This window comes from Acinonyx jubatus, chromosome A3, assembly GCF_027475565.1.
Source record: "Acinonyx jubatus isolate Ajub_Pintada_27869175 chromosome A3, VMU_Ajub_asm_v1.0, whole genome shotgun sequence".
NCBI lineage: Eukaryota > Metazoa > Chordata > Mammalia > Carnivora > Felidae > Acinonyx > Acinonyx jubatus.
The window spans coordinates 100,625,236-100,653,189 of record NC_069388.1 but is presented as its reverse complement, the minus strand read 5'-3'; the positions used below and the strand labels follow the sequence as shown (position 1 = coordinate 100,653,189).

Here is a 27,954-nt window from a genome sequence, read left to right as displayed (position 1 = left end):
AATAATTAAAAAAAAATTTTTTTTTTTTTTTTAACGTTTATTTATTTTTGAGACAGAGAGAGACAGAGCATGAACAGGGGAGGGGCAGAGAGAGAGGGAGACACAGAATCTGAAACAGGCTCCAGGCTCTGAGCTGTCAGCACAGAGCCCGACGCGGGGCTCGAACTCACTGACCGTGAGATCATGACCTGAGCCGAAGTCGGACGCCCAACCGACCGAGCCACCCAGGTGCCCCCCAAAATAATTTTGACAAACTCTGTACCCTTTCATACTTTTTAGAGTTAACATCTAAAGTTTTTCATTGTTAGTTTAAATAGTTGCAAAAGATGCAATTTCAGGCACACTGTCAATATTGACATCTTAAGATAAAATGAAATTTGATACTATAATCCCTTTAAAAAATTGTACAAACATACTTCTTTAAAATTGAAAATGTGACACGTTTCCTTTATTCTCTTGGTATATTTTCATTCCAGTTCACCACAAAATTTCTTTCCTAGATTTTTGTGCTTGGCAGTATATAGTTCATTATAGTTCATTACCCTATCATACTTCTCAACAAATATGCATATGTTTATAAATTTACCTTATTTGTATTTGCCATAACTAGAAATAATTCAGCAAAAGAAGATAAATGTTACTGATTTTGACCACTAATTATTGTTATTATTTTTTAAAAGTTTATTTATTTTAAGAGAGAAAGAGAGAGAGAGCGTGTGTCAGGGAGGGGCAGAGAGAGAGAGGGAGGTGGAGAATCCCAAGCAAGCTTCATGCTGTCAGCACAGAGTCCAATGTGGGGCTTGAACTCCAACCATGAGATCATGACGTGAGCTGAAACCAAGAGTCAGACCCTCAACTGACTCACCCAGGCACCCTGATCACTAATCATTAAACATGAAAAGGAAAATATTTTTTCATAAAGAAATAGAAATGTATCTCTTAATGAGTTGGTTGGAGCTCCCCATCCCTATAATTAGTTTATGTATTCATTGGGAGACATTTGTTGCTGGAATGAGACAGAGGTCTGCATCAATTTTATTCCTTTTTCTTTTTAAATAAAAACATTGAGAAAATTTGTTCACATTACTAAGTAGATGGGTTAGTATCCAGAATACATAAAGAACATTTACAACTCAACATCAAAAAACAAATATTCCAATTAAAAAAATGGGCAGAAGGTATGAACAGACATTTCTCCAAAGAAGACATATGGCCAACAGACACATGAAAAGATGTTCAGTATCACTCATCATCAGGGAAATGCAAATCAAAGCCACAGTGAGATATCATCTCAACCTGTCAGAATGGCTAACATAAAACAAAACAAAACAAAACACAACAAACAACAAGTGTTGGTGAGGACGTGGAAAGAAAGGAAACTTCATACACTGTTGGTGGGAATGCAAACTGGTGCAGCCACTGTGGAAGTCAGTACGGAGGTTCCTCAAAAAATTAAAAATAGAATTACCATATGATCCAGTAATCACACAACTGGGTATTTACTCAAAGAATATGAAACCACTAACTCAATAGGATATATGCACCCCTATGTTTATTGCAGCATAAATTCCAAAGCCAAATTATGGAAGCAGTCCAGTGTCCATCAATAGATGAATGGATAAAGAAGTGTATATAAATATAACGCAGCCATAGAAAAGAAAGAGATCTTGCCATTTGCAACATGGATGGATCTAGAGAGTATAATGCTAAGCAAAATAAGTCAGTCAGAGAAAGACAAATGCCATCTGATTTCACTCATATGTGGAATTTAAGAAACAAAACAAAGGAAAAAAAAGACAAACCAAAAAAAACAGACTCTTAACTACAGACAGCAAACAGACGGTTAATGAAGGGAGGACGGTGTAAGGAGGGAATGGGTGAAATAGGTGAAGATTAAGAGTACACTTGGCTTAATGAGCACTGAGTAATATATAGAATGGCTGAATCACTATATTGCATACCTGAAACTAATTTAACACTGTATATTAACTATACTGGAATTAAAATTTAAAAAATAAGTTCATGAGAATAGAAGATGTTTTGTCACAGCCAGTAAGTAGTAGTCAATTCTTTGAACTCATCTAGAGGCATATGCTAAAAATCACAGTGATCTCTCAGCAAAAAATTATTTTTAATGTTCTACTAGATGACAATGTTGAGTGCAAAAAACTGGAAGCCACCTGAATTGAAAAAGACTTTCTCAACATCGACACCATTATTTCACTATTGTCCCTTGACGTTGTACTCTGTAGGCATTCCCATCTCAGGGCAAAGCATCATATTGAGATCAGGGATGAAGGGTGAGTGGTTTGTCTAAAACAGCAGAGAAAGAAAGAACTGAAAAATGGTAGAAGGATGATATTGACAAGGGAGGTGGGAAAGGAGCAACTGTATGTGAGGCACATTCTACAAATCAATTTTAGGCAAAAGTGTATGTGGGAGTTGAGGACCTGGAAGCTGATTCTGTTAAACTGTGAACCCATTGGAGATACTTTATGTACCTCCAGAGGAACATATATCCCAGTCTGTAGACATTTCTAAATGTATTTCAATGTATACTAACTCAGTCCCTTCAAACAACTCTATGAGGTATCTCCTATTATTTCCATTTTACAGATAAAGTTCAATAATTTGCCCAAGGTCATTTAGCTGGAAAACGAAGGAGTTAGCATTTGGACGTAGGCAGTTTTTAACAATTATACATTACTATTTCTCAGTAAATTTAAGAGCATGGCTCCAAGGAATCCTTTCAAATCTTGGTTCAATATGTTAGAACTGCCAGAGACGAACAGAAAATGAAAAACCTTGTGTGTTTCTTTAAGTAGAAGCACTGCAGTAAGAGTGTGCCGGAAAAACTTTGTTCAAGTCTTAAGTCTGACTCTTACCGGTTATATACTTTTGGCAAAGTACTCAATCTCCTTGAGCCTCAGTCCTCTCATTTGTAAAATGAGAATAACAATAATGATATGTATCTTCTGGGAAGGGTGTCACAACGTCCTGTTTTTCACAAGATAGTTTTTATTTATGGCTGTTGGCCCAACATAACAGTACCTCCTTTTACTCTCAAAGGTAAATGGACATTAAATCATAAGGCCACCTTTCTTATAGGGTTGCTTTGATTATTAATTACGATGTTGTGTATAAAGTATCTTGCCCAGTATCTGGATAATAAGCACTCAAATGTTAGCTATTACAATTAGGTATAAACATGTTTTATAAATTGTAAGGCATTATACAATTGTCATGATGACTATTATTTGCCTAGTCCTTTTAGCTTCTCCTATTTCATAATTGCCTTTCCCACTTAATTTTTATCTTCACAACTGGGTAAAAAAGATAGTTAGGTATACAGTATTGTCAGCTTCTAGAGAAGCTTCTGGGAACTCTGAATGAGGTTTTTTGTTTTGTTTTGTTTTTCCTTTAAGATTTGCATGCTACACTAATTCAATTTGCATGAAGGAGAAGTCTAACCCAGTGACTCCCAACTGTTCACATCATGATGAACCAATTTTGCCTTATATACATTTTCTTTCCTTCACAGGGTCTAATGATGTTATACGCAGCCTTTCAGAAGGCTAAATTCTCCCATTTAAACCTTGGAAATTTGAGAATACTTTACTATTCTATCCATAATCTAGCAGCATTGAACTGTTTGGGAAGCATATCTTGTTAAGTAGCTTGGAAGATACAATAAGATGGTCCCTTTTAATGACTACAGAGCCATTTAACTTCATGGCAGCATACCAAAGTGGTTAAGATCACAGGTTCTCACTCTGTCATGTAATAACTATGTGACCTTGGGGAGTTACTCAACCTTTCTGTGACTCAGTTCCCTCATCTGTAATATGGGGCTACTAAGTACCTACCTCATAAGGTTGTAAGGACTCAATGAGTTAATGTAATGCTAGATGCATAGTAAATATTCCATTAATGTTAGTTATTAAGAGGACCAATGTGCACTTGAGAATTTTTTTGATTAACAAAGCCGAACTATAATATGCTGTACTTTTCAAAAAGTGGTTCTGTCTCTTACTAAACCAAATTGATCTTTTATTTATGAGAAATATCTTTGCATAACATAGTCTTTAGGTTGCAAACATCTTTGTTATTTTTATTATTAATCATCCAAAATTATTATTTAAAAGACTAATTTCTACTTACAGATTTAGAAGGTGGAGGATTCAGACAATTATTCTTGGCTTTTAGGTAAGGCCTGTAAAAGACAAAATAAGATTAATTCTTAGTCCTGAAGGATCAGCAATGCTTGGGAAGTATAGTAATTAAAATTTATTATGATTATGGGGCACCTGGGTGGCTCAGTCGGTTAAGCGTCCGACTTCGGCTCAGGTCACGATCTCATGGTCCGTGAGTTCAAGCCCCGCGTCAGGCTCTGTGCTGACAGCTCAGAGCCTGGAGCCTGCTTCGGATTCTGTGTCTCCCTCTCTCTCTGACCCTCCCCTGTTCATGCTCTGTCTCTCTGTCTCAAAAATAAACATTAACAAAAATTTTTTTTTAAATTTATTATGATTAGAATTTTAAATCATTGGAATTTCTGTAGATAGTAAAATATTTCAAAATTATATCCAATAGTCTCATTATCCCTTCGTTAGTCCCACTATTCTATTCCTCAGACCCCACCACTCTTACCCATGTTTTGGTAATCATTTTCAGAGATGTTCCACGCATAAATATAGCATTCTAACTAGATTAATGAAATGTAGGTGTTTTCTTCATATTTGCATAGTCTTGTTCATTCGAACTACAATCCTTGAACAAGTGCAATGTGCCAGGCACTAGAGATACAATGTCAAATAAGGTAATTAACAGCTTCTTTAAAAAGTTTAAGTGTCTTCAGATAATGAATATTCAGAAGTGAAAAAAGAGATACAACTAAAAAAACAGGAGCACATATGAAATCTAGCCAGTGAGACAGAAAATGTAAAAAGGCATAGGAAAATAGAGGAGAATTTAGAATGATTCAATCTGCATGGATCAAAAATAATTCACACTAACAGGGACTTTGATCATGACTTGCTGTTAGTTTCCCCCATCTTGAACATAAACCCTGGAGATGCAGGGGCCTCTTTGTTTTGTGAAGCACCAGATCTCCAGAACCAAGAGTGACTGATACATTACAGGTATTAAATAAGTATTTGTTGAATAAATGAATCAGATTTAATTAATCGAGGAAACAGAGTTAAAACCCCAAAGTAAAAGGAAACTAAAATATAGGGTCCAAGCTAGCTTTGTAAAGATTCATTTCCAAATAAAAATTTAGCAACACGCCAGGGGGAGAATATATCAATGCTAAGCAAGAGGGACTAGTAACACCACTACAGTAGCAAGATGTTGACAAAAGACAAAAGTGAACAGTCCTATTCTGTCCACCTCAAGAGTAAGTGCTAAGAGAATGACCACAGAGGTCAGGCTGGAGGATGCTGGTGTGCAGCTATGGAGGACTGATTATAACTGGCTCTCCTGCTTTAGCAAGGAACAACAGAACCACGGTCACGCAACTCTTCGACCTTTTCTAGCCTTCATGAGAACCACTTTCCCAGGGGAAAAAAAAAAAAAAGCAGGGACAGGGACAGAAAAAGTACTGTAGGTAATACTGTGGACCTTCTCCTCTTCCCTTTAGAGACTGCCACAATAATAGTGCTTTAGTCTTGCCAGTGTACTAGATACTGGCCAGGGTTTTTGTCATGTCTGGACCAACATACCCTTTCCTGAGTTATCATAGGATCTCAGTGCAGTCTGAGTAGACTACACACAAAAGGGCAATGTTTTGAAAGGCTTTAAATTGCTATGAGCAACCAGGGCAACAAAACTTGCACAACTGGGTGAGACACACTCACTTGGTGTTTTGGCACTTCAGTTTTCCCTTGGCTGCTAGGTACTCCTGGAGCTTTCTCTGCCGCTCTTCTGCAAAACAGGCAAGCCAACAAACAACAGAACTTTAGCTGGAGATTTTAACCAGGTCATCTATCTTCTAAAAGATGGTACTTTTCTATAGTGCTTTTGGCTTTGGATCATGTATGATAAAGTCCCTCGTCCCGTAAGTTTGCCTCCAAGTTAATGTCCACATCAACAACATCATTTGTATGCTGCGTCCTACACTGAGCTCTTCACACTTACATTGCTTTCTTTAATCCGCACAACAATTTTCTTAGGTATTTTACACTCTGAAATCTAAAGAGGGTAAATGATATGCCCAAAGTTACCCAGCCAGTATGTAGCAAAGCTAGGATCTGAAACTAGGTTTATCCAGTGTCAGAGCCCTTGCTCACGGCCACTGTTCCAGCTACAACATATTATGCTTTACATGAAGAAATCTATTACTGGCTCACCTGAGCTGGTGAACCAGGCTTGGTCTTATTAATTATGTTTTTTCTGACAGGGATGATGAATTTTGCCCACAAACCCTTACGTGGTTTCCTTTGGGCCTCAGGCCAAAATAGGCCAGGTTAGGGGGTTCATGGAAAACATCTATTGTATGGCTGACTTTCTAATAAGCAAGGCATTTGTGAGGGGATGAAAATTCAGTATTTCTGTCTTGAAGAAGTTTCAGTGTAGTAGTGGGGATAAAATAAACACAACAATAATTACAATGTAAGGCAAAAACTAGGTACCATAAGAAAGCGTCAAAGAAAGAATTATGGGATTTCAGAGGCAGGGACTGAGCGAGGGGAATAGGTGGTTGCAAAAGGCTAAAATTTAATAATGGCAAAAAGAAGGGGTGCCTGGGTGACTCAGTTGTTTAAGTTTCTAACTTGGGCTCAGGTCATGCATGATCTCAAGGCTTGCGGGTTTGGGCCGGTGTTGGGCTCTGTGCTGACAGCTCAGAGCCTGGAGCCTGCCTCGGATTCTGTGTCTCCCTCCCCTGCTCACACTACCTTTCTCTCCTTCAAAAATAAATAAACGTTAAAAAGAAATTAAAAAAAAATAATGGCAAAAAAAGGCTATAAGGGTGCAAAATTACCCTTAATTTGATCTAAACTGCGGTGCTGTGTGTTTTGATGTCTGGCTCTGATGGTTCCCTAGGAGACAGCTTTGAGAATTAAGCATTTTACGCCATACCAGGCAGTGTAGAGAGCAGGGACTGACAGACCAGGTTGGAAACCCAGCTCTGTGACTTCTAGCAAGTTAGCAAACCTTGCTGCCTCTGACCTATAAAAATGGAGACAGAAATGCCCAACTTTAAGAGCTATTATGTAAAGCACCTAGGTCAGTGCCCAGGACCTAGCAGTCAACAGGTATTATTACTGAAACTATCAAAACACTGTCTGCACTGGGGAGCAGGTGGTGTCTGAGTAGTATTTGGAAAGATAGCTAAGGCCTCTAGGTACATTTAAGAGGTCAGGGAACCCAGGACCCTCAGCTCTCAGTGCAAATTTAACCATCAACTCCCAGTGCCTCCTGTTAGGGTCAGACTCAGCCTCTTGGTAGCTGTCAAAGCTCAGGACGCAGCACAGAGGACCACGCCCAGGCTCTGGATCCAAATCTGGATCGCGGCAGGAGCGGTTGGCTTCCTTCTGGAAGTGCGACCCGGGAAAGGGGCCTCAGGTTCTCTACCTAAACGAGGTGACAATGACATCTCCTTGCAGAGCTGCTACAGGAATTACTGGCAAGATGCCTCTGAGGCATCTGGCCCCGCATCCACTCTCCTCTAGCCACGGCCAGATGTCTCACCCTTGGCCAGGGCCGGGGCTCCCGTCAGCTCTCCCTGGACTGGAAACACCCAGGCGGAGACCGAGGCAGACAGGCGAATGTTTCCATCCGCGAAAATAACTTACTTGGTGGCCTCCTTTCTTCCCCGCCCTTGCTTGAGGGCCTGGGAGACGCGGGGGTCCACGGTCATACTCACCCGCAGCTGCGGACGGTCGCGGTGGCACCATGACTCCTCCGCGACAGTTTCTCTTCAAAACCCGCGCCTGGAGCTACGGCTGGAACACAGCGCGTCCGCTCGCTCTCATTGGCTCCCGTGGGTTTGAAACCCGCCAGTCGGAAGCAGGGGAGGGCGGGACAAAAGGAAATAGACGCCTTGCGGTTGGCTCTGCCCTTTGATTGGAAGAACGTGCAGCTCCCGGGGCATAAAAGACGGCTGGTGGGCCCTGCGACACACTGGCTGGTCCTTTCAGAGGAGCGGTGGGAGGGGCACTTGTGGAGTCGGTCACGGAAACCTTCTTGGCCCGCGTAGACAGGACCGCCCTACTCCTCTCAGACCCTAAGGTTCACAGGAGCTCTGAAAAAACAAGGTAAACCCCAAATCTGATGAATTCGGGGGTCCACACCAGTATATTAGCTCTACGTGTGAAAGTTCTCATGCATCTAAAAGCCCTAAGTTCTTAGTACTGCAGGGTGGCTGCTGTTTTTAACTGGTAAAATATCCGTCACAGAAGTTACCATTTTAACCCTTTTTAAGTGTACAGTCCGATGGCATTAAGTACATTCACAGTGTTGTACAACCCTCACCACCGTCCACGTCCTGAACTTGGTCATCCTGCCAAATAGAAGCACAATACCCATGAAATGGGAACTCCCCCTTGCCTCCTCCCCTCAGGCCCTGGCAAGTACCATTTCACTGTCTATGTGTGATTCTGGTTACTCTAGGAACCCCATTTAAGTGGAATCGTCCGGTACCTGTGTTTCTGTGGCTTATTTCACTTAGCATTAAATCCTCAAGGTTCATCCATGTTGTAGCATGTGGCAAGAATTCCTCCCCAAATTCTTTCCTTTCTAAGGCTGGATAATACTCCATTGTATGCGTTGCGTGTACCAAGTTTTCGTTTATCCATTCATCTGTGGGTTGCTTCCACCCCTTAGCTGTTGTGAATATCGCTGCTGTGAACGTGGGGGTGCAGCTGCCTGTGGAAATTTCTGCTTTCAGTTCTCTGGGGGTAGATATATCTAGAAGCAATATTGTTGGATTATATAGTAATTCTATTTTTAACTTTGGGGGAAGTGCCATACTGCTTTCAAGGTGGCTGCTTTTTATTATATATTTTTTATTTGACCTCATCATCTGGGTATATGCCTAACCGAGAAAGGGATGAGGGGGGCAGGCCCAGTCTTCCTGAGTCATTAGACATACCTCATTCTTCTTATTTCAGCCCTAAAACATTTTCCTTCAAAGCCTGCCCCCTGTTTTGACTCTTCCCTGGTTTCATGAAGCAGTCTGGGGAATGTTTCTGACATTCTGCATGTCAGGGTTCCTCTTTCCTGGATGCTGGTGTAATGTTCTGGGCCAGCTATGGGTAAAGAGAGACAGCTATGTCTGGGCCTCTGTTTGCCGTGTTTGCTTCACCAGTTGGGTACTCAGCTGGGCATGAAGCGATTGCAGCAGTTCTTTGACCCCAAATAGGGAGTTTAGCCGGGAGCCATGCTGGGGTTCCTGGATTTATGCATTTTGACATTTATATTACCTGTATACAAATATGCTTAAAATAGGACACCTATCAATTATTTTAGTGAAAATTCTGGACTCTTTGTCTGGGACCATGAGTCCACCTAATGGTTAACTCTAGCAGCTGGGCAAGAGCGTTTGTGGTTAATGAGTAAGAAAGGGGCTCCTGTTATCTTGACTGATCTCTACTCAGTGCTAGAGTATCCTACAGATCCTATGTAGGTATTGCATCTTTGCAGGAACCCTGCTGGTGTCAGGGAGCCGCCTTACGTTATTGGAAAGCCCTGATTATTATGAAACTTTCTTTAAAATGGGCTCAGGGGGCGCCTGAGTGGCTCAGTTGGTTAAGCGTCCAACTCTTGATTTGGGCTCAGGTCCTGATCTCATGGTTTGTGAGTTCGAGCCCTGTGTCAGGCTCTGTGCTGAGAGTGCAGAGCCTGCTTGGGATTCTCTCTCTCCCTCTCTCTGCCGCTCCCCTGCTTGTGTGCTCTCTCTCTCTCTCAAAATAAATATTAAAAAAATATAATTATAAAATGAGCTCAAGTAAGCCTCTTGCTCATCGGTCCTAGTTCTTTGGAGCAACATAGGCCAGTTCTGCACCCTTTTCTACATTCTTTGGATAGTTGAGGGAATATTTGGTGGAACACAAAGTGTGGAAAGAAAGCTAAATAGGTTTAACAATTTTCAACTTATCAGGCAACATATCCACTGTAGTTCTCCTTGTGGCTTTAATGGCTTCTCATTGCTCTCACACTAAAGTCCTACAAGCTCCCGAAGGGCCTGGCCTTTGTCTACTTCTTCATTTTCAATTCATACTGCTTTTTTCCCCTTCATTTCCTTTCCATATTTTCCTGTCTGGGAGCTGAACTCTTCCTCCCATTTTCCTCTGGTTTCTTCTTCTTATTACTGTTACCATAACAGCTTTGTTGGGATATTCACATACCATATGATTCATCCACTTAGAGTATACAATTTTAGAACATTTTCATCACCCCCTAAAGAAGCCCCATAACAATTAGCAGTCAGTCCCCATCATTCTTCCCTCTTCCTGGTCCCTGGAAAATGCTGGTCTACTTCTTATCTCTATAGATTTGCCTGTTCTGGACATTTCATATACATGGAATTATACTGTATCTGGTCTATGATGGGCTTCTTTCACTTAGTGTAATATTTTAAAGGCTCATCCATGTTGTAGCATGTGTCAGTACTTCATTCTTTTTTATGACTGGATAACATTCCACTGTATGAATAATATACCACTTTTCGGCTATTAAGAATAATGCTGCTGCGGGGCACCTGGGTGGCTCAGTCCGTTAAGTGTCCGACTTGGGCTCAGGTCTTGATCTTGTGGCTCATGGGTTCGGGTTCCACATTGGAATCTGCTGTGAGCGAAGAGCCTGCTTTGGGTCCTCTTGTCTCTGCCTCTCCCCTGCTCTTTCTCTCTTTCAAAAATAAGTAAACAAACAAACAAAAAAAGAGTAATGCTACTATGAACATCCATGTTTATATTGTGGACATATATTTTCAATACTCTTGGGTATATGCCTTAGCAGCGCAATTACTAGGTCATATGGTAACTGTGTTTAACCATTTGAGGGACTGCCAGACTTGTTTTCCAAAAGCAGCTGCACCATTTTACATTCCCACAAGCAGTGTATAAGGGTTCCAGTTTCTTCACATCCTAACTAAGTAGTTACTGTCCATCTGTTTGATTGTAACCATCCTAGTGGATGTGAAGCGGCATCTTATTGTGGTTTTTATTTCTATTTCCCTGATGGCTTATTGATGTTGAACATCTTTTCATGTGCTTATTGGCCTTTTGTATATCTTCTTTGGAGAAATGTCTATTTAGATCTTTGTGCATTTTTCAATTGGGTCATTTGTCTTTTTATTCTCTTTTAGTTAACTCTTTATCATCCTTTAGTCTCAGGCAAGACATACCTTTTTCAAGGAAGTTTTCCTGAGGTTCCCTTGGTAATTAGCTTGATTATTTGTTTATCTTTCTCCCTGCTAATGTGTAAGTTTTATGAGAGCAGACCATTATAGCTATTGTGCCTGGCACCAAATAGGAACTAAATAAGTATCTATTGAATGAATAGAGCTTTCTCCCTTTAAAGGCTTTCAATACAGGGGTGCCTGGCTGGCTCCGTTGGTAGGGCATGTGACCCTTGATCTTGGGGTAATGAGTTTGAGCCCCATGTTGGGGGTAGAGATTACTTAAAAAGAAAAGACTTTCAGTATAGTAACCATACTACGTAGAAGTAGCTGGGGGAACGGGGAGGGAGGCAAGAAATTTATCCACAAGAAAGATAAATAACCTTATAGAACAATTTCAAATCAGTGAACATGTCAAGGCCAGGGTTGAGAGAGGGTACCAAAAATAAGATACTTTGCTTGCACAAAAGAAGAAATGGAATAGGGATACTTTTTCCTTTTGTAAATGAAAAATAAAACAAGCCTTTTTATTAAGGCATAATTTGCATATATCAAAATACATTTTATGTATAGTTCATGTTTTTAAATCATACATACTGAGATAAATGAAATAGAAAAACTATTAGCTAGGCTTACTGAAGAGAAAGAGAGAGAGAGAGAGAGAGAGAGGACTCAAATAAATGAAAATATAAGTGAAGAGGAGGGGCTCCTTGGTGGCTCAATCAGTTAAGCATCTGAATCTTGATTTTGGCTCAGGTCATGATCTTATCATTGTGAGATTGAGCCCCCTGTTAGGGTCTGTGCTGGGCATGGAGCCCGCTTATGATTCTCTCTCTCCCTCTGTCCACCCTTTGCACATGCTCTTTCTCTCTCTCAAAAAAAAAAATTATGAAGAAGTGAAGAGGAGACATTACAACTGATACGGCAGAAATACAAAAGATCATAAGGGATTGCTATGAACAATTACATGCCAATAAATTGAGCAACTAAGAGAAATGGATAGATTCCTAGAAAATAGATAATATATCAAGACTGAATCATGAAGAAATAGAAATTCTGAACAGATCAATTACTAGTGAGGAGATTAAATCAGTAATTAAATCCACCTGCCCCCTGCCCAACACCAAAAAAAAAAAAAAGAAAAAGTCTAAGACTAGATGGCTTCACTGGTGAATCCTACCAAACATTTAAAGAAGAAGAAATACCAATCCTTCTCAAACTCTTCTGGAAGATACAAGAGGATGGAACACTTCCAAACTCATTTTATGAGGCCAGCATTACCCTGATACCAAAACCAGACAAGGGCACTAGAAGAAAATAAGATTACAGGCCAATATCCCTGATGAACATAGATGCAAAAATCCTCGACAAAATATTAGCAAACTGATTTCAACAGTACATTAAAAGGATCATAAGCCATGATCAAGTAGGATTTATTCCAGGGATGCAAGGATGGTTCAACATCTTCAAATCAACTAATGTGATATACCACAGTAACAAAAAGTATAAAACTCATATGATCATCTCGATAGATGCAGAAAAAGCATTTGACAAACTTCAATATTCATTCATGCTAAAAAAATCTCAACAAACTGGGTATAGAAGTGTATCTCAACATAATAAATGACAAGCCCAAATCATACAAGTATAACATCATACTCAGTGATGAAAAACTGAAAGCTTTCCCTCTAAGATCAGGAACAAGACAAGGATGCCCACTCTCATTTTTATTCAACATAGTATCAGAAGCCCTAGCTAGAACAATGAAGCATAAATAAAAGGCATCCATGTCAGAAAGGAAGAAATAAAATGGTCTCTATTTGCAAATGACATGATATTATATATAGAAAACTCTAAAGACTCTACCAAGAAAACTGTTAGAAACAATAGATGAATTCAGTAAATTTACAGCATAAAAATCAATATACATAAATCATTTGCATTTCTATATACTAACAATGAACTATCAGAAAGATAAATTAAGAAAACAGTTCCATTTACAATAACATCAATGGGGTGCCTGGGTGACTCAGTTGGTTAAGTGTCCAATTTTTGATTTTGGCTCAGATCATGTTATCACAATTTGTGAGTGTGAGCCTTGCGTTGGGCTCTGTGCTGACAGGGCAGAGCCTGCTTGGGATTGTCTGTCTCCTTCTCTCTTTGCCCTTACTCTGATATCTCTTCCTCTCTCAAAAAGAATAAATGAACCCTTAAAAAATTTTTTTTTAATGTTTATTCATTTTTCGAGAGACAGAGAGAAACAGAGCATGAGCAGGGGAGGGGCATAGAGAGAAGGAGACACAGAACCCGAAGCAGGATCCAGGCTCTGAGCTGTAAGCACAGAGCCCGATGCGGGGCTTGAACCCATGAACCATGAGATCATGAACTGAGCCAAAGTTGGATGCTCAACTGAATGAGCCACCCAGGCACCCCAATAATCCCCTGCTTTTTTCTTTTAAAAGGAGTAAAATAGGAATAAATTTAACGAAGGCGGTGAAAGATCTATACACTGAAAACTGTAAGACATTGATAAAAGAAATTGTGAAGACACAAATAAGTAGAAAGATATCCCATATTCATAGATTGGAAGAATATTGTAAAATTTTCACATTTTCATTTCAGACTACAATATAAAGCTATAGTAATCAAAACAGTATGGTAGTGGTATAAAAACATATAGACCAATACAAAAAAACTGAGAACCCAGAAATAAACCCATACATATATGGCCAATTACTTTTTGAGAAAGGAGCCAAGAATATACAATGGGGAAAGGACAGTCTTTTTAATACCTGGTGTTGGGAAACTAGATCCCTATCCTATACCATAAATGAAAATCAACTCAAAATGAATTAAATACTTAAATTTAAGACCTGTAGCTGTAACACTCCTAAAAGAAAACAGGAAAACAGAAGTAAGTTCTTTGGCATCAGTGTTGGAAATAACTTTTTGGATATGACACTAAAGCAGAGGCAGCAAAAGCAAAAATGAACAAGTGGGACTACATCAAACTAAAACTGCACAGCTAAAGAAACCATCAATAAAATGAAAAGGCAGCTGACAGAATGGGAGAAAATATTTGTGAATCATCTACCTGATAAAGGGTTGATATTTAAAATATATAGAGAGCACATATAATTCAATAGCAAAAAACCAAACATTCCAATTAAATGGGCAGAGGAACTGAATAGACACTTTTCCAAAGAAGATATACATATGGTGAACAGAACGTGAAAAGATGCTCAACATCACCAATCATCAGGGAAATGCAAATCAAAACCACAAAGAGATATCAACCTCACAGCTGTTAGCATGGCTGTCATCAAAAAGACAAGAGAGGGGCATCTGGGTGGCTCGTTCGTTAGGCATCTGTTGATTTTGGCTCAGGTCATGGTCTCACAGTTCTGTAAGATCAAGCTCTGTGCTGACAGCACTCAGCCTCCTTGGGATTCTCTCTCTCCCTCTCTCTCTACCCCTCCCTCTCTCTCTGCCCCTCTCCTGCTTGCGTCCTCCCCTCTCAGATACTGAAAAATAAACATTAAAAAAAAAAGACAAGAGAAAACAAAGGGTTGGCAAGGATATGGAGAAAAGGGAACCCTTGTGCCATGCTGTTGGGAATATAAATTGCTTCAGCTGCTATAGAAACTCGTATAGAGGTTCCTCAAAAAACTAAAAATAAAACTACCATGTGATCCAGGATTTCCATTTCTAGGTAAAAAGCTAAAGGAAATGAAACAAGATATCAAAGAGATAATCTGCACTTTCATATTTATTGCAGCATTATTTACAATAGCCAGGATATGGAAACAGCCGAAATGTCCATCAATGGATAAAGGAAACATTTTATATAATGCGGTGTATATAAATTGATGTATACCTTTACATAATTATTTAAATACAGATTGTAGGTATTTTAAATGAAAATAGGATCACACTGTAAAAATGTTTATAACCTATTCTTTATACTCCGCAATATACTATAAACAAAAATCTGCTCACCAAATGTCACAAATGTCTGTTACAAATGTCACAAAGCTAAGAGGAAGAGCCAGTATATTAAAAAAATTAGAATCTGGAACAATCTAGAAAGAACAAGCTAAATTAACAAGAATAATTTTAGCAGGGATACATTTAAAGTTTTGAATTTAGGTTGAGGACCTATAGGTATGAATTGCCTAAAAACACTGAATTAACAATGTCACTTGCTTTCCAACAGCTAATGTCAATTTCTAACAAAAATGATATCTAAAATAGGAAGGACAAGATCCCACTTACAGGCTGTGTTAGTCTGAGCCACCCATGCGCCCTGGGAATAGTACCATTCTAAGTACCATTTGTGCATAGTGGCAAGCTAACAAAGGGGAGAGAAAAACCATAAAACTTGGTTTGGTTTTATAAAGTAACACTAATTAGGGTTATTTATGTGAAGTTTTATCATTTGTTCCTAATTACCATGCATTAAAATAATGATTAAGACAGTAAATAATTGTGTCAGACTTATGTTTTTGTAAGTTTTATTCAATTATGATTTATAATAATGTATCAGTCCTTACTTTTGATAGAAATTTAACACTATAGTTTGATCACAACTTGTAGAACCTTGTTGAAGGAACATTGCTTACATTCCGGAAAAGAAAGTTTAGATTAACAGTTGTCTCGTGGTTACCAAAGTTAAGTTTATCCCTCTTTAGCTAGTAGGACTTGATAGCAGGTGAAATTGAATGACACAAGCATGCTAAGCAAATTTAAAAGTAGAGGATTGAAAGATTGTCAATGATCAGCACAAGATATTAATATAAATTTATTATCATAATTATAGAGCTTCCAGGTACTACAAAAAGCAAGACTTAGACCAAAGTGCCTTAGTGTGAATAAATAAAACTATTTAGCCTGAAAAACATTCTTTACTGTTGTTAAGGATGATCAGTCGTACTCCAAGAATACAAATAATTGCCATAAATAAAATAACATGTTATAATTATCTTAAAAATATATTCATAAATATATATGTACATAAATAATAAATACTTTACACTTGACTTCTTGAGGCTCAAAATTTTCATTCAAAAAGCATTTTACTAAACTGATCTCATTGATTAGCATAAAATACTGTTGAGGCAGGAAAGGTATAAGTATCACCCCCTCCATTTTGAAGATAACCAAACTAAGTCCCAGAAACTTATAGTATTTGATTAAGGGTCCATCAGCAACTTAAAGGCAAGCAGTTGGAATGAAATCCTGGGCAAATGGCTTCTCATTCCAACTGCTGTGAGGGTATTTCTTATGCCTCACTTACTTAACCCATATGTAATATGGGTAGAGTCTTTTTGGTAGCCATATCAAGTAGCCCTAGTTCTCCCAAGATTGTTATGAAGAAGAATAATTAAATTGATTGGTGGTTTGCAAAGTATAGGGTATTCTTTTTTTTTTTTTTTTAATTTACATCCAAATTAGTTAGCATATAGTGCAACAATGATTTCAGGAGTAGATTCCTTAGTGCTCCTTACCCATTTAGCCCATCCCCCTTCCCACAACCCCTCCAGTAACCCTCTGTTTGTTCTCCATATTTATGAGTCTCTTCTGTTTTGTCCCCCTCCCTGTTTTTATATTCTTTTTGTTTCCCTTCCCTTATGTTCATCTGTTTTGTCTCTTAAAGTCCTCATATGAGTGAAGGCATATCATTTTTGTCCTTCTCTAATTTCACTTAGCATAATACCCTCCAGTTCCATCCACGTAGTTGCAAATGGCAAGGTTTCATTTTTTTTGATTGCCGAATAATACTCCATTGTATATATATACACCACATTTTCTTTATCCATTCATCCATCAATGGACATTTGGGCTCTTTCCATACGTTGGCTATTGTCGATAATGCTGCTATAAACATGGGGATGCATGTGTCCCTTTGAAACAGCACACCTGTATCCCTTGGATAAATGCCTAGTAGTGCAGTTGCTGGGTTGTAGGGTAGTTCTATTTTTAGTTTTTTGAGGACCCTCCATACTGTTTTCCAGAGTGGCTGCACCAGATTGCATTCCCACCAACAATGCAAAAGAGATCCTCTTTCTCCGCATCCTCGCCAACATCTGTCGTTGCCTGAGTTGTTCATGTTAGCCATTCTGACAGGTGTCAGGTGGTATCTCATGGTGGTTTTGATTTGTATTTCAAGTATAGGGTATTCTTTAAATAACAAACAACATTATATGTTGATGTTGGTTCCATTAGAGCTTGCTCACTCTCTTACGAAGAGAGTAAACATTCATTTAGAATTACAAAGGCTCAGCACATGCTCATCAAGTGACTAAGAGTAAAAGATTTGACTCCTCCATGTACATAGTACATATGGACTGTAAACACTTCACAAGTAAGTAGACTCCAGAGTCAAGACTGGGTTTCCAGTATCTGAAAGTCAGTGACAGAGGGTAGCCCTCTTGCCATGTGCACCAGTTTTTCTTCCTGTGTGGCAATGAACAACTTTGGATGGGCAACTGATTTGAAGTAGTTCTTACTGCCATGACGTTCCCAGAAGAAGAGAAGGTTGGTCTCATCTCTGATGGTTTTGGGTGTCTCAGGCATCTCCTGTAATTAGGAGAACAGAGATATGTTAGAAAACAAGATTCTAGACAAAGAACTGAAGTGCAATCCCTTGACATTTGGCCTTTGTAAGAAATATAGCACTTTAGGACTGTGACTCTGTAATGTGATGATATAGGTTCTTCACTCATTTGTTCATTCAGCAAGCATCTATTACATGCCTGTTAGATGTATGGCCAGTCTACCCCATATACACACTTAATAGCTAACTTCCTTAAGTAACTGGAGAGAAATCCAAATTATTCATGAGGATTGCCAATGACAGTCGTGTCTTACTGTATCCTGGAAGGTAGGGTAGAACATTGTTCTTGTCCTGCCTTCAACATAAGCATAAGGCATTTTGCATAAAATCTGAGCACTAGCAATTCTGAGACCTCTAAACATTTTGACCTCTAAGTGTGCTGATCATATCTTTGGGAAAACAATTTATTATTAGAGATGTTTATCTCCATATTTAAGCTAACAATTAAAAGTTTAAAAAACCCAAAACACACACACGCACGCACACACACACACACACACACACACATTTCCAAGTGTAACAGCAACTAACTCCATGACAATTGCGATCTCTTTAGACTGTACTATTCTTGCGAGTATGAATAGAATCTAACAGTACTTTCATGGAAAAGTAAAATTCAAATTTCAACTTGATACGCTTCTTCTGTGCTCTTTTTAATCTAAAGCAACCGTCCGGCTTCAGCTCAGGTCACGATCTCACCGACCTTGAGTTCGAGCCCCGCGTCCGGTTCTGGGCTGATGGCTTGGAGCCTGGAGCCTGCTTCCGGTTCTGTGTCTCCCTCTCTATCTGCCCCTCCCCCGTTCATGCTCTCTCTGTCTCAAAAATAAATAAAACATTAAAAAACAAATAAAGCAACCGATTATCCTTTTGAGGTTTCCTTGGGGTTTTCAATGCCAACAAGGAATTTATTTCCCAAACCCATTCCTCTCCTACTTTTTCCCCATCTAAGTAAATGTATTTTCTCTCCTACCTCCTGTTGCTTCTATCTCTGAAACATAACTGTTTCTGTCTACTTCTTTTTATCTGCCTCACCACCCCCAGTTCCATGATTGTTATTATTACCTCCTATTTGTGCTTTCTTCATTGCCTTCTTGGTGATCTATTCTCTAGTTTAGAAAATATAAGTGAGGTGGGGACACTTCCCTGTTTGAAACCTTTTAATGACTTTTCATTGTACCTCAAATGAAACCCAAATGCAAGGCTACACAAACACTAGCCTCTGCTTATCTTTCCTCCTTCTCACAGTGCCTCAGTTCTACAATGTTCCTTCTGGTCTCTGAAGGTGGCCTTTAAACTCTTGAAGGTATAGAGCCCAGATGCACTCAGATCCCTCTGTTTAGAATGCCCATGTTTACCTGCCCCCTTGCAAGGCATGCTCCTATCAGATCTCACAGGGAGCTCTGCTCTTGCCTCCCTATGTAAAGAGTACTCTCCCATTTTTCTCTATCTCAGCACCCTTTTCATTTGCTTTACAGCATCTTTTACTTTTTGCTGTTTTTTTGGCTTGTCTACTGTCTGTGTCCCCCAGAAGACCAACTTCTATAAGGCTAGGGATTTTGGCTCACCACGGTCTATGTAGCTGTTGGCACTATGTTTGAAAAATAGAAGGCTCTCAATAAATGATGACTGTTGAATGAATTCATGAAGGAAGATACTGCCCTCGTCTGTAGATATCATTTTTACCTTACTTAACCCATGTGGAGAAATACATGCACCCACAAAAATCCTGGTTGGAGTTGGGGGTTTGCATTATACGTTTACTAAATAAGAGTCACCTCTTATCAGTGGAGAAAACATCTAAAGGCTATCGTGGGTGTGTGTGTGTCTGTATGCTTGAGGGAAAGGTGGTAGTGGAGATGGGGCTGGGATGAGGGATAATGCTGGCACCAATGAAGAGAGAGAGGCAATAGAGTCAAAGGCCAGGGTTTCAGTCTTGGCTCCCAGATTTTTGCTTGTGCCCAATGGCAGGTGATTCATACTGTCTGCTCCTAGTTGGCTTTTTTGAGTTTCTTAGAAGCAGGCCCCATTGTCCTAAGGCCTACCATCATATAGCTCAGATGGTAGAGTTCAAGATGGATAGAATAAATGGATGCCCTGGGATGGGAAGTGACTAGGATCAGGTAGGGTAAGGACAAAGAAGGAAGAAGGTAATTTCCCTTTTATTCACTCTTGCCATTTTTACTTTCTCATAGATCCTGCGTAGAAGCGCCTCTGGGGAAAGGTGAGAAGTAGCAGGTAGGGGCAGGTGGACAGGTGGAAACTGTGGTAGGAAGAGAAGAGGACTGTGCCACCCTGCTAGGGGTGTCTGTCTATTGGAATCAGTCACAAACATACGGGATGTAAATGAAGGTCAATTGGAGACTGAGGACGACTGACCTTTAGCAATACAGGCTCATCTTCATTTTGGGCACTCACAAACAGTCGAGTTTTTGAGATTCTGAGAGTCACAGGAAGTTTAGAATCTTCTTTTGATGTATAAGCCCCCATGTCAAATTTCACTGGCAAAGAAAAAAGCCAAAAAAGAAAGTAAATCCATTGTACTTGAATAAAATCCCATGTTATGTAAATTGTGTGTGTGTGTGTGTGTGTGTGTGTGTGTGTGTGTGTGTGTGTGTAGTTAGGTCCCCAACTATGATGTAAACACCAGAATGAAATTCCATAGATCTTTATATCCTTCACAATGTCTGCCGCTTTTACTGGACAGGTAAATACTTGGTTGATGTCTTCAGAATTTTCTATGTTGAATGAATGCTTGGGGGCTACTTGTTGAATATCTTGTAATTACATTAGTGGGACAAGACCCTTCAACTTGTGAGCCCATGAGTTCATTATAACCTAAAGTGGAGGGGTTTGAGGAAGCTGATACGATCATGTTACTAGTGCTAGTGAAAAGTAGTTGTTTTCCTCAGAGAACAATGCTTAATAAGAGCTGGATAATTATTCACTCCTAGGAACCTAAGAGTTCCTTTTTTGGGATATGCTCCAAAGAAATAACCTCCTAGGGAAAAATTATATATACAATAATCTTTGCAATAGAATTACTTGGAGCAAACCTAAGGGACCAGCATAGCAACATGATTGAATATTCTAGTGCCATTAAAATGGCAAATATATATACTATTTCAATATGTGGGCAAATTACATGAGATAATATTAAGTAGGAAAATAGAACACAAAATAATTTGTAAATGTCTGAGTGGAAAGTATGTTGTCTGAAGTATGTCCAATTAGAAGGAGCCCCGTTTGTTTATTGCCAAGTAGCCCGTGTGGAGCTCTGAAAATAATTTTGTATGCTGATGACATGTCCTGAAGCTAAAATATGTACAACATGGAAATTGGATTTGTGTGGCTAAGTTTCTTGGACACTAAGTTTCATCCTCCCCAAAATATTCTCAGCTTATTGGATGTTTCGCTTCACAGTTATGTTATCAGAGATGATGATTCTTTTTAGTTGGTGCTTATTTCTAAGTTTGATCAGCAGGCTTTCTAATGGAGAGTGATTGCCCCTCATTGGCTTCTGGGTAACTTTGGGTAAGTCATTTCATATTTCTGGGAGTCAGTTTCCTCATCTTTAAAACTGAGGAGAAGACTATCTAAGAGAACCAAAGGAGATACTACATCAGAAAGCTTACCACTCAATGCTCCCAAAGAAAGGAAACTTCTCTCTTTGTGGAGCTTCCTGATTTGGCGGAAGCTCCCGTCCTTGCCCAGGATTTTACTGCGGGGTGTTGTGCTTCATCCTATTCTAGAAGGATTGTGCAAAGCCAGGAATCTAGAGAGGTCTATATTTTGAAAGTGCAAAGCTTGAAATAAATACAGAAATAAGAGGAGGGGAGGAGGACAGAGTTGTGTCCACTTACCTGCATCATCCAGATTCTGTAATGCAGCGGCTGCGAGGTATTTTCCCCCTGCTTTTCGAATTACACTTTGACTGAGGTTGTCATTCAGGATGAATTGGGATTTGATGATCTTCTGATAGTTGTATTTTTCACTGCTATAGAAGTTGGGTGCTACTGATCTGGGCTTCATGATTTCTAAAACCATTATCACAAGCTCAGATTGATGTCTTTGTACAAACACAGATGATATTTCTACTCTAATACAAGCATCAAAAGTAGCTATGGAAGAGACATTAAGAATATTCCAATCCAGATGAAGAAACAGAGAGAAGTGAAGCCACCCAGTCAGTGGAGTTGGTTCTAGGATTATCTTTGTGATTACTTATTTCTTTTTAAACTTCAACTCCTTAGGCAGTATTTTTTTTTAAAAGAGATCATTTGTGAAGTATTTTCATTTTGGTTGTTTGGAGGTTTCTAAGAACCAGGAAGACTGCTAACATTCACCATCTATATTTTTCAAATGAATATACTCTGAGAAAAAATGAATATGTTAAGAATTCTATGTCACTGGACATGCAGGTCTAAATGTCTACCCCCCTTTCTGAATAGTGGATATATCAGTAGCTTCACAAATCCTCATGGCTCTGAGTAAGTTTACATCTAGTAATCTATTCCAAGGAAATAAATAGTGTTAAAAATGAAGATTTACTGGGGCTTCTGGGTGGCTTAGTCAGTTAAGCATCCAACTGTTTTGGCTCAGGTTATTATTTCATAGTTCATGAGTTTGAGCCCCATGTCGGGTTCTGTGCTGACAGCACGGAGCCTGCTTGGGATTCTCTCTTTCTCCCTCTCTCTGCCCCTCCCCTGCTCTCTCTCTCTCCAAATAAATAAATAAACTTTTTTAAAAAAAGTAAAAAAAAAAATGACGATTTATTGATATGGATGTTCATTGTTATATTACTTATAATGTTGAAAAATTGGTACTCTAGAATGCCCTTGATATATTGCTAAGTGAAAAAAGCTGACTATAAAATTGTATATGATATAATCCTAATAATTGTTCATATGTGTGTATGTACCTAGAAGAGACTTTAAGGAACATACCATAGTGGTGGCAGTGGTAAACTCTTAGCATGAACTGTTTTTATTTTCTGTTTTACATTTTCTTGTATCTTCCGGTTTTCTGGCTGAATGTGTATTAGTGTTTACCTGTTATCTTAAAAAGCTATTATCTGAAAAATATTGGGCCTATGTTTCATGTAGAGGTTTGTATAGTAGACGCATGGGAGAATAGTCCTAAGTGTTATAATCAGAACTGAATTTGGTTTAAAGCTCTCCCGCTTACACACTATGTGACTTACCTAACTGAGCTTAGTTTCCTCATCTGTCAAATGAGAATGTAAGATTGTCATAAAGTGTAGAGATAATGCAGCCATTAACCAATTAGCAGTACTGGTAGTATTAACAAAGGTAGTAGTAAGTAGGAGGAATAGGAGTAGGGGTAATGGCAATACCTAACATTTAGTGGGTATTTCCATGCCAGGCATTATTCTAGTCCAGCAGCTTGCAAGTATTGACTCATTTAATTTTAACAAGTAGGGACTCTGATCATCTCCATTTTACAGTAGAGGAAACTGAAGCACAGAAAGGTTAAGTGACTTGCTCAATGGGGGCAGAGTTATTATCTGGAGGAATGTAGCTTGTAAATAGTCACCTACTAACAGTATATGACAGCTTTCTGCCATAAGGATAAAAGCTACATGACCTTTATCTATAAGCCCATGAGGAAGTATTCTATAGACTCAGACCACTGCTGCTCCCTCCCTACTGGAGAAGGATGAAAGTATCTTCTCCTTCCTTGTAGTTACCGGACTAATGCCTGGTTGCCCTCTTGTTACTGATTCTAGGTTTTATTTTCTCCTGTGCTCTGTTGTCTCCAGGTTCTTAAAAATGGAAAACAAAGATATTATTTGCACTTGACTTCTTACCTTCTTCTACTTCGTTGGCAATGGCTTCCAGGTCATCAGCAGTGAGGAATTGATTTAAACTCAACCGTCTCTTCTTCAGAATCTTCCCATTGGCTGCCACCATCACCACACTCTTCTTGAGGGTAAGCTGGGGTGTCTTAGAGGTTTCAGAAGTACTCGGAGACATGAATTTATCTGTACAGTCCTCATGAAGTGGGTCATAGCTTGCATCATAGAAGGATTTCTATGAGGAAGGAGCATGGAAACTGAGGGGCTGCATATGGTCATAGGATGAGATCCTTTTCAGTAGAAGTTGTATTCAATAGACTTGGTGAGAAGGGTCTCTATTTCATCAGTCTTCTCCCCGCTTCCCTCTCTTCTTCCCTCCCTCCCCAAACTCTCCTCTTTTTCTACCTCCCTCCCACCTTTCCCTAGGAAAGTCTGTTGAGAATGGACAGTGCCATCAACTGTCAGTGTAGAGAGGCAGTTGATCTCACTTAGGAGGGAGAGATGCAGGTCTCTGAACCTCTAGTTAGGGTGAAACCAAAACATCGAGGATTCAAGTTATTGCTGTTTTCTTCTGGTAGAAAAAGTACTGCATAAGAATGGCAATCCTGTGAGCCATCTGGGTGGCTCAGCTGGTTACGCCTCCAGCTCTTGGTTTTGACTCAGGTCGTGATCTCATAGTTCACGGTACTCTGGAATGCCCTTGATGTATTGCTAGTGAAAAAAGCTGTATATAAAATTATATATGATATATTCCTAATAATTGTTCAAATGTGTGTATGTACCTAGAAGAGACTTTAAGGAACATACCATAGTGGTGGCAGTGGTAAACTCTTAGTATGATCTATTTATATTTTCTGGGATGGTTTCTCTCTCTCTCTGGTCCTCCCCTGCTCTCTCTCTCTCGCTCTCTCTCTCACACACACACACAAAACTAAAATAAATAAACTTAAAAAAAAAGAATAGCAATCCCATAAGAATTACATCATTTGCTTACCTGATTCAGAGTGAGATGGTCAATTTCAGAACTGTATTCTTCATTTTCACTGCCAAACAAGATAATGAGAATGTAATTCTGTGTTTTACATCACTGCAGTCACCGGGCAGTGTATTTTAATGACCACATTAGCTTTGGGTAACAGACACCTGGTCATTACTGTCATCTAAGAAAATTAAGGACTTCTATACATTTACGTACATGTATACAGTAATTTGTGACTCACTAATTTGGAATTAGTAATTGTCGGGACAGGCCTTGAACTTTGTCTGTAAAAATGGGCCTTGGCTAACAAATTGAAGAGTTCTAGTTGAATTTCAGGGAAAAATGTTAACCTCCTCAAAAGAGAAATGCTTTGGAGGCACCTTATTTTAATTTTAGCCAAATAGGTCATGTGTTACACATTGCTTTCATGTATTCACTAAAATAAATTTAATAGTTTATACTTGGGAACTAGTATAGCCACATTTTGATAGCCTAGTTTGTGTTAGTGTATATTAACAGGTAATGGGAATACCATGTTTGTTTAAAGTATTCTTTAATTTTAAATTTTATTCACTTACCCTACTCTTATGTCTGAATGAGGTTAGACTGTGTATGTGCATTCACATGCTAAAATTGCTGTTTAGCCATTGCCTGTTCCAGATTGAGATCCAGAAGTTTTCCTGAGAATGGTTTTTCTCTCTGGCAGTCCATGACAACCCAATACTGTATCAGAGCATGTGAATTTGACTGAGGCTGTGTCTAAGTAGATGTTGAAATTCACTAAGACACAGCAGACTGTAAAAATAGTTTTTCTGAAAAGGTGGCCTCCCTGTTAGTGCCCTCTTAGTTTAACATGTGGGGTACCTACTCTTTCTGGATCTTCACTGAACCTGCCCTGACTTCAGCAGTAGGACACATCTCTATACCTTTGCCAGTCGGGCTCCATGCTAGTTACTGTTAACTCTGAGGTGGATTCTCATGTACCTGGATCCCTTCATTAAATCATAAGAGATAGAATTGATTTCCTACCTGTAACAGTTCTTCAGGTCTTCAAAGAGGTCAGGAACTTTGGCCATCTTGACTTCTGCAACAGAGAATACCAGTGGCCGTCAGCCTAGCAGCCACTGAACCAAATGCCAGAAAAGGGAGCCACCTGTGCTTTGTGCTTCTTGAGAAACCTAATGAATGACTTAGCCCACAGTCAGCATTTTCCCCATTCTTCTTTTCACTCCCTTGAGTTATTTGCAAACGTATCTGCCTCCTCTACTAGATTATTAACTTCTTTTAGAAACTTGGTAGTTTTATGTGCCCAACCCAATATACTGTACACAGTAGGCATTCAATGAAAACTTGGATAAATTAAAGAAAAAAAACCCCACAAGAATGAGGTATTTGCCTTGCATAGATGCAAGAGAGAGACAGAGTTGGAAATTTCCAGTTTTCTCCTAATAGTTTGGTAGTCCAGATTCCCTCCAAAGGAAGGCTCAGCTGTACTCACCAGCGCCCTCATATGAAGCCAATTCCCTCAGTTCCCCATCAGCAGGAAGAATTCTCTGAAATCTGACTGTGATTCTAACTCACACACCAAACCAGGGAAGAAAGGAAGGAAGAGGCTTAATCTTCAGAGAAGGCGGCTTGAGAGACAACAGCCAAGAAGAAAAGCAAAATATATTTTAAAAGTCAAAGATGTGATAAGGACAATACCTTTGCTGATTCAAGCGCCAATGAAATGACTCCCTCTCTGCCTGGAGACTTGGCCCTTGTCAGGCTTCTTGGCCTTTTGTCTTCTTGAAGTAGGCGTGGTCTGTGTGCGTCACCGGGGAATTTACAGGGAAGAATTGTTTTGTATGGTTTTTATGTTCCTTTAACGAAACTGGCCAAAATACTGACACACTGCGTACTTGATAGTAGTGTTGCTTGTAGAGATTCCAGGAGTTTCTAACTTGGTTTAAGTTAGAGAAGTTTCATTTATTGAACTAATTCAATGAAACTAGTAAGTTTCATTTATTTATTGCTTTGTTCTGAACAGTTGTAAACATGCGGTCTTAGAAAAAGGGAAGAAGGGCAGGAAATGTAAAAACGTAGGTGGGGAGGAGGGGAGAACTCCTAAAATCAGACTTCTAGATGGCTGGAGTTGGAAAGGAGCTTGGGAGCTGTGGCTTGTGTTTTAGCTAAATTTGTTTTTTTGTACCTCAGGGCTGAGTATGAATTGATGGAATGCTTGGCAGCCCCTGGCAGATGAGAGTTGGCTCTGAGAGAAGATGATCTGTCTCTTCTGGAGAGGGAGGTTTGGTTGAATAGGCATAAATCATTCTCAGTGTCAGGAGACAGCCTCCTGGTTGGGGCAGGGTACGGGAGAGAAAAATGATACCCACAGAAGTCTTTTTTTTTTTTTCCAATATATGAAATTTATTGTCAAATTGGTTTCCATACAACACCCAGTGCTCATCCCAAAAGGTGCCCTCCTCAATACCCATCCCCCACCCTCCCCTCCCTCCCACCCCCCATCAACCCTCAGTTTGTTCTCAGTTTTTTTTTTATTTTTTTTATTTAAAAAAAAATTTTTTTTTTTTTTACATTTATTTATTTTTGAGAAACAGAGTGAGACAAAGCGTGAACGGGGGGGGGGGGGGGGGGCAGAGAGAGTAGGAGACAGAATCTGAAGCAGGCTCCAGGCTCTGAGTAAGCGGTCAGCACAGAGCCTGATGTGGGGCTTAAACCCACGAACTGTGAGATCACGACCTGAGCCGAAGTCGGACACTCAACCCACTGAGCCACCCAGGCGCCCCTGTTCTCAGTTTTTAACAGTCTCTTATGCTTTGGCTCTCTCCCACTCTAACCTCATTTTTTTTTTCCTTCCCCTCCCCCATGGGTTTCTGTTAAGTTTCTCAGGATCCACATAAGAGTGAAACCATATGGTATCTGTCTTTCTCTGTATGGCTTATTTCACTTAGCATCACACTCTCCAGTTCCATCCACTTTGCTACAAAAGGCCATATTTCATTCTTTCTCAGTGCCACGTAGTATTCCATTGTGTATATAAACCACAATTTCTTTATCCATTCATCAGTTGATGGACATTTAGGCTCTTTCCATCATTTGGCTATTGTTGAGAGTGCTGCTATAAACATTGGGGTACAAGTGCCCCTATGCATCAGTACTCCTGTATCCCTTGGGTAAATTCCTAGCAGTGCTATTGCTGGGTC

General features: G+C 39.5%; 3 protein-coding genes across 9 annotated transcripts in view; 1 reads left to right on the top strand and 2 right to left on the bottom strand.

Annotated features, from left to right (window-relative positions):
* The window catches only part of CKAP2L (cytoskeleton associated protein 2 like), a 30,130-nt gene extending 22,079 nt beyond the window's left edge, over positions 1 to 8,051 (bottom strand). The window contains exons 1-3 of one of the 4 annotated variants that reach the window (XM_027033743.2): positions 7,865 to 8,051; positions 5,856 to 5,922; positions 4,162 to 4,213 (exon numbers count right to left, since the gene is read on the bottom strand). In XM_027033743.2, coding sequence (XP_026889544.1) covers positions 4,162 to 4,213; positions 5,856 to 5,922; positions 7,865 to 7,895 — 150 coding nt within the window. In that variant the 5' untranslated portion in view covers positions 7,896 to 8,051. Of the gene's footprint in view, positions 1 to 4,161; positions 4,214 to 5,855; positions 5,923 to 7,689; positions 7,760 to 7,793; positions 7,811 to 7,864 lie in introns of those variants that run through there. The other 3 variants (XM_027033745.2, XM_027033744.2, XM_053200910.1) reach the window with 3 other exon arrangements.
* A 25-nt stretch (positions 8,052 to 8,076) lies between these two features.
* Positions 8,077 to 27,954, top strand: part of LOC106978165 (interleukin-36 gamma) — a 174,937-nt gene continuing 155,059 nt past the window's right edge. For both annotated transcript variants that reach the window (XM_053200912.1, XM_027033751.2), the window contains exons 1-2: positions 8,077 to 8,255; positions 23,734 to 23,903. The gene's annotated coding sequence lies outside the window, so the exon portion shown is untranslated. The remainder of the gene's footprint in view (positions 8,256 to 23,733; positions 23,904 to 27,954) is intronic.
* On the bottom strand, positions 17,184 to 27,000 carry IL1A (interleukin 1 alpha). Of its 3 annotated transcripts, none has more exons than XM_015073394.3 (7): positions 26,453 to 26,596; positions 25,778 to 25,832; positions 24,764 to 24,812; positions 23,782 to 24,004; positions 21,815 to 21,988; positions 20,331 to 20,452; positions 17,184 to 17,917 (listed from the first exon to the last, which is right to left on the bottom strand). In XM_015073394.3, exons 2-7 carry the CDS (start codon positions 25,822 to 25,824, stop codon positions 17,720 to 17,722), a joined length of 813 nt encoding a protein of 270 aa, XP_014928880.1. In that variant the 5' UTR covers positions 25,825 to 25,832; positions 26,453 to 26,596; the 3' UTR covers positions 17,184 to 17,719. The 3 variants fall into 3 exon arrangements, with proteins under 3 accessions (XP_014928880.1, XP_053056886.1, XP_026889549.1); XM_053200911.1 differs by lacking the exon at positions 26,453 to 26,596 and adding an exon at positions 26,247 to 26,407; XM_027033748.2 differs by lacking the exon at positions 21,815 to 21,988 and having other exon boundaries at positions 26,453 to 27,000.

Excerpts from the sequence above, each read along its gene's own strand:
- IL1A (XM_015073394.3), bottom strand. The coding sequence starts at position 25,824 with ATGGCCAAAGTTCCTGACCTCTTTGAAGACCTGAAGAACTGTTACAG. Across the intron at positions 24,813-25,777 it reads GACCTGAAGAACTGTTACAG|TGAAAATGAAGAATACAGTT; the intron begins GTAGGAAATCAA and ends CTTGTTTGGCAG. Across the intron at positions 17,918-20,330 it reads ATGAGCCTGTATTGCTAAAG|GAGATGCCTGAGACACCCAA; the intron begins GTCAGTCGTCCT and ends TCCTAATTACAG.